The sequence below is a fragment of the Xenopus laevis genome, chromosome 9_10L (assembly GCF_017654675.1).
Source record: "Xenopus laevis strain J_2021 chromosome 9_10L, Xenopus_laevis_v10.1, whole genome shotgun sequence".
In the NCBI taxonomy this organism is placed as follows: Eukaryota; Metazoa; Chordata; class Amphibia; order Anura; family Pipidae; genus Xenopus; species Xenopus laevis.
Genome location: NC_054387.1, coordinates 56,668,989 through 56,674,988, shown reverse-complemented (window position 1 = coordinate 56,674,988; position 6,000 = coordinate 56,668,989). Strand labels below are relative to the sequence as shown.

Here is a 6,000-nt window from a genome sequence, read left to right as displayed (position 1 = left end):
GTCTCGTTTACATTTAGTAGTGCCAGGGCACGTACTTTCATCCCCAGCATCTAATTCATAGGAGAGATTAGCTGAGGGGTGCATTGCAGCCCATTCTGGGGTTTCTGAGGAAGCCTGAGAAGCATATCAACCAACTGTGAGAAGAGTCAAATAGGGATTGGTTTGAAGTGATGCCAAAAGAGGTTCTGGGGGATTAAGGCATGAGCATAAATAAGGCTGCAAAATGAGTTTGGAGGTATACTAAAGTTCCTGCCTTCATCCATGGTATAGTACTCAGCATCTATTCCCCAACTAGAGTAAGTACCTCCCGTTACCTCACTCCTGTGGAGAAGAAAGTGGTGGAGGGAGAGGGACTGAAATCCAAATCTGCATCACACTCTGCTCCACACCACACTCTGTGTGGAATAAGAGAAGATAAGAAAATTAATTTGTGGTTGGGATGCACCAAATCTACTTGTTTGCCAAATCTGGATCCAAATCAAGACTCTAATTTCATTTGCAAATTATCACAAGGCAGAGGGGTGACCAAAGTGAATTCGGGATTTAGTGCATCCCTATTTTTTACCAGATTTTTTGTGTTCCACTGCAAACAAAAGTGAATCCCATGGAATTGTTTTTTTAAGCAATTTTTTGAGGCATTACCTTAACTGAACTGGTGCCAATTTTTGTTGGCCAAGACAGTAATTGTAGTTGAGGTTTTCTATTAACATAAGCTGTCCTCTATTGGTTGTTGACTTGTACGTCCATTGTATGACCAATGTGTCAGCTGCTCAGTATTAGTAGCTCCTCTTACAGTGTATGAGGGGACCCAGCATAAATGCCAGTAGGGTGAGATTTGGGGTGAGTTCTTATTTGTGCCCTGGGTCCCCCTGGAACTATAGCAGGGTGACTGTTACCCCAATGTTTCTATATATCTGTAACCTTGTTATGAGCTAAGGGGGTCCAGTCTAAAGGCCAGTTAGGGTGAGACTTTGGGTGAGTGCTTATTTGTGCCCTGTGTACCCCTGGAACTATAGCAGGGTGACTGTTAACCCAATGTTTCTGTATATCTGTACCTTTTTTACGTGCTAAGGGGGCCCAGCCTGAAGGCCAGTTAGGGTGAGATTTGAGGTGAGTGCTTATTTTTGCCCTGGGTCCCCCTGGAACTATATCAGGTGACTATTACCCCAATGTTTCTATATAGCTGTAACCTTATGAGCTAAGAGGGCCCAGCCTGAAGGTCAGTTAGGGTGAGATTTGGGGTGAGTGCTTATTTGTGCCCTGGGTATCCCTGGAACTATAGCAGGGGGACTGTTACCCAGGTAGCAACCGATCCAGGAAGCTGGGGGGTTTGAACCAGTTGGAGGCACCAACATCTCAAGCAAATGACGATTCCGCAGTTAAACATAAATTTAATTTATTCTAAAGCAAAACTCAGGGTCGTTTTTTTCTCATTTTTCAATTAATTTTCTTTAGCAAATTCTATCACATACAGGTTAACGCAACAAAACTAACTGAAAGGAAAGTCTGTACAATTGCCATGATACACGGAAAAGTCAATCAGGATATAAATACAGCGAGATATGAAGCATGAAAAAAGCAAAAAGAAAAGACGGGGGATTAAAAAAAAAAAGTCTACACATTGACCCTTTATTTCCAGAACTTCATCAGTTGAATGTTTTACAAGTCTCCCCCCATCTTGGCTTTTAAAGATTGCAGGCTGCCTATTGGCCAGCAGTGATGAACCAATGGAAGAGAATTCGGCTGCAAATAAACATGTCTGTCAAGCAGTTGTTAGTAGCCAGTATAAACAAGGCTCTCATCCTGACTCCAAGCAACCAACACACATGTTGAGGAGAGATCCTCATGCTTTCATAGTACTGCAATATTTAGTTACTACAGTACATGAGAGGGGTGAGGTGTGCCTTCCATAGGGTGCCCTGTCCCAGGTACACTGCATGGAGACTGCAGGGGAGGATAGTGAACATGTTCCCTTCTGTTAATGTAGAATATATTTTTCCATCAGCAGAAACAAATTTCTCTTTGCCGATTATCAAGGAGTCTGTATCAATTTGTTCATTAGACCATAGAGAGCAGCGAGACTGTAGAGAGACTAGAGAGCCCTTCAGGAAGAGAAGTACAGTCTCTTTCAGCCATATAGACTGGGCGTGGCTTGCTGAACACCAATCAGCTCTAACCCAGTGCACTTGAGCTTTTATCAGCTGGAGGGAGCCGGTGCCACTTTGTCACTATCAGAGCCTTGGGGGGGGGCATAGGGTTTGAATGAAGGAAATAAATGTCCCAGTTAAAGAATAAGGATTTCCCTCTCAGAGTCCATAAAGCTATGATAAATTATGGGGGTTGGGTAGAAGTCCAAGGGCAGCCAATACGAACAAACTATGGGTCCCTCTCCTGTTTGCAGAGACGATTACTGAAGCACATAATGAGTCCAATGAAATCCATATGCTACCGGGGGTCGCAAAGGCTTATATAGCTGGGTGGGGGGGAGCTGATCATACCAATTTATTTCTGATACAATTGCTTCCTGACCTGCAGAATAACCACTGGGGCCTGGATCATAGAGTTTTGATGGGAAAAGTTCTAGGATTCAGTACCGGACCCAACATTTGGAATACTAAAAATAGTGGGATGGGGGGGCAGTTTTTGCTGGGACGCTGGATAATCTGCTCAGTGGTGACCTGATAAGAATATTGAGTCCGACATTGGTTTCTAGAAGTCAGAATGGGCCATTGAGGGGAAGTGGCTGCAGATCTGCTCAGTGATGGGTGAATTTGCTTCCTACTATTATAAAATCATATAAAATCCTGTCATTTCATTCCTATAGGATGTTATTTCATGCTATTAACCAATGGGAAAAGGGCAGGCAGAAACGAGGCACCAAGGAGTACATGGGGCTCCTGGGAGTGGTTTCATTAAAGACAGCATATGGTGTATTTGCTCAGAGAACAAAGAGCAAAAAACGATTGCTGTTTTTTCATAGTTATTTATTGGCTGCAAAATGCCCCGTGGGTTGGTGATGTCAGTCTGCCACCCTCCGCTTCTGGCACAGAAACTGCACAAGCCATAACAAGGGTTCACTCATAATTGTTTCCCTGGGGGGGACAGAGGGGAGTGTGTGAGAGGGCAGACGTAGTGGCCACAGTGCCCAGCAGGGAGGCAAAGGAGAGTTCAGGTCACTGGGACAGGTTAAAAGCAACAATGCCAAATAAATACATTTACAGAATTTAAAAATGGCGGCGCGGATGTGGCGCCATGTAGCAGAGGAACATTAACCATATCCCGCTTCACAGTACTGCCAACCCCCAACATCAGGTCCATTTGTGAATTGTTCCACTGAGAACAATTTAACCCCAGCTGAGAAATCAATCAAAAACGCACAGAGTGATTTGATTGGCCAGAGACAAATACTGAATAATCTGGCCCTAAAAGAAATCCAATGGGGTTGCCGGGAGCTGTAAAATAATTTCTCTTAATATTTACAACATAAAACCGCAAAACAAATGGATGCAGCGTGCAAAACATAGACTGCCTGTGATGCCAATCATAGCCCCTGCGGGTCACCATGCCACATTTTTCTGCTTTTCATCTTTGCCTCACAGGGGCCAAGGCAAAATCTGCGCCCCCTTTTACATTCAATCCCCCCTCCCCCATCCAAAAAAGAAAAGAAAATTCAAACGTTTAAAATGAAATACTGATTGCATGAGATATGAGGAGGCTGAGCTGTGGAGAGGAAAGATGGAGGCACTGCTGAGCACGGAGTTACCCTAAAGCTTGCCGGGCCCTTAATCAGAAGACCCCAGAGTGAGCAGTTCAACCTTGGGCACCCACAATCACTATGCCTCTCCAGCGTTAAAGATGTGAATTTTCTTAGTGTTAAAGGTATGCGATGGTGAACCGCTGAGCAAAACCAGTGCACACGGGAGGTGCAGGTGCTCCCTCCTCTCCACCCATCTTGAAAAGCAATTCTGCCGTCAGCACCATCTCTAACTGTGCGTGGAGACGTCCGACGAGGAGCTGCTGTTACTGTTTGTTGTCTGCGCTCTTTTTATATACAGGTTCAGCAGCTTCATCTGTAAGAGAAGAGACACCGGCATCAGATTCAACGGAGGGAGATCCGGCTATAGATACGTTACAGTGACTTATACATTCTGCTTATGTACATATATTTATACGTATGGGATGGAGGTGCCATATTGTTTCCCTTGCACAGTAAATGTATGGGATCCATTATCCAGAAACATGTTATCCAGAAAGCTCTGAATTACCGAAAAGGTCGTCTCACATAGACTCCATTTTATCCAAATAATCCAATTTTTTCAGAAAGATTTCCGTTTTCTCTGTAATAATAAAACAGTCCCTTGTACTTGATCCAAACTAAGATATAATTAATCCTTATTGGAGGCAGAACCTGTCTTTTGGGTTTATTTAATATACACATGATTTTATAGTAGACATATAAGGCATGAAGATCCAAATTAAGGAAAGATACGTTATCTGGAAAAACCCAGGTGCCGAGCATTCTGGATAACCGGTCCCATACCTGTACAGTATGGGGGGGGGGACTTTCTGTGTAGCTTTGCTCAGTTTTACCCCCTGGAGGCATAATTAATGTGATACCTTTTGAGTAATTCGAGTGGGTAGTGTTTGGGCAGTTGCACGGCCAAATGAAAACACCCAGACGTGTATCATGTAAGAGTTAAGTGCCTGCGGCTGTGTCACAGTGTGTCATATAATAGCAAAAAGGAACACAGGCTTTTGACTGAAAATGGGTTCATTACACCCAAACCAGTAAAATCTGGTTCTAGAGCTCTGGATTGTATTTCAAGGCGAAGTATACACCTGTGTATATAAATAGTGCACCAATGGCTGAAATCGTCCGCTTATTCTCCTTGATTTATTATAGTGCACATATAGCCTGTACAAAGATTATAATTCATTCCCATCAGACCCTGCCCCAGTGAGCTTACAATCTAAAGTCCCAATCAGACACATTAGGGCCAGTTAACCTGCCAGTATGAACAGTATTTGGTGTGAGAGAGAAAAGAGTTCATGAATATTAGAAGATTTGCCTAATGTGATGCCCCCTTGCATTATCTGCTCCCTGTGTGTTAGGTTTATACAGAATGGGAGGATCATTATGGTGTTAACCCTGTGTAGCGCTGCATTTTAGCACCAAATGAGGGCGATTTATTTTATATTGGGGTGGGCAGTTGTGCAGTGGACGTGGAACTCCTTACCTTACTGCCAGTCAGTTGCGCCAGGTATGGTTTCAGCTCTTCTCCAATCACAGAATAGATGGCTACCAGGCAGAAGACACTTGCCTTGCGAACGCTGCTCTCTGTATTATCATAGCCCTAGGGTGGGAGAAACATCAACATTCACTTCTGCAATTGCCCGGTTGCACAGAACACTCTCCCTATTCCTGTAACACTCCATTGTCACTGATTTTCTGTACAGAAGTCCCACACTGTCAGACACAGACCATGGTATTGTGCATAAAGTGCCACCCAACCCCACATGGCAGCTGTACAGGAGTGACACTATAAACTCACAGACACTTAGCACAATTACACTGTTGTAAATCCTGCCCAGTGTGTCACTTCAGTGCAGCTAGTAGAGAATATAAGCAGCCATTAGTGGCCTATTAGTCCCACACAGCTCTAACACAGGGGCCCTTTCATCTGGACTGGTTGGGCCACTCTGGCAAAGCTTTTACTTGACCTCAGAATGTGACCTCAGTGTGGCTGCCCCTCCAGGGGTAAACTTCAAAAGGTAGTGATCAGGGGCTAGTATTTGCCACACGGCATGCGCCTGCCCTGGAAACAGTAACAACTCACAATGAATATTTAAATCCTTACATCGGAGTGGGACAGACAGAGCCACATTTCCCATCCAGCCGTCGTGCCACCCAATTACAACAGTACATAATATACACAATTGTACATGGAATTTCTTCTAGGAGGGTCAGGCAACCAATAGTAAAAACTCGCCAATAAATCA

At 44.1% G+C, this 6,000-nt stretch overlaps 1 protein-coding gene across 22 annotated transcripts in view; it reads right to left on the bottom strand.

The window, feature by feature from the left end:
• Positions 1-1,379: 1,379 nt before the first annotated feature.
• Positions 1,380-6,000, bottom strand: part of clasp1.L (cytoplasmic linker associated protein 1 L homeolog) — a 98,139-nt gene continuing 93,518 nt past the window's right edge. For 21 of the 22 annotated variants that reach the window (XM_041575684.1, XM_041575683.1, XM_041575685.1 and 18 more), the window contains 2 exons: positions 5,238-5,354; positions 1,380-4,070 (listed from right to left, as the gene is read on the bottom strand). In XM_041575684.1, the coding sequence (XP_041431618.1) occupies positions 3,984-4,070; positions 5,238-5,354 (204 nt within the window). In that variant the 3' untranslated portion in view covers positions 1,380-3,983. 22 annotated transcript variants of the gene reach the window in all.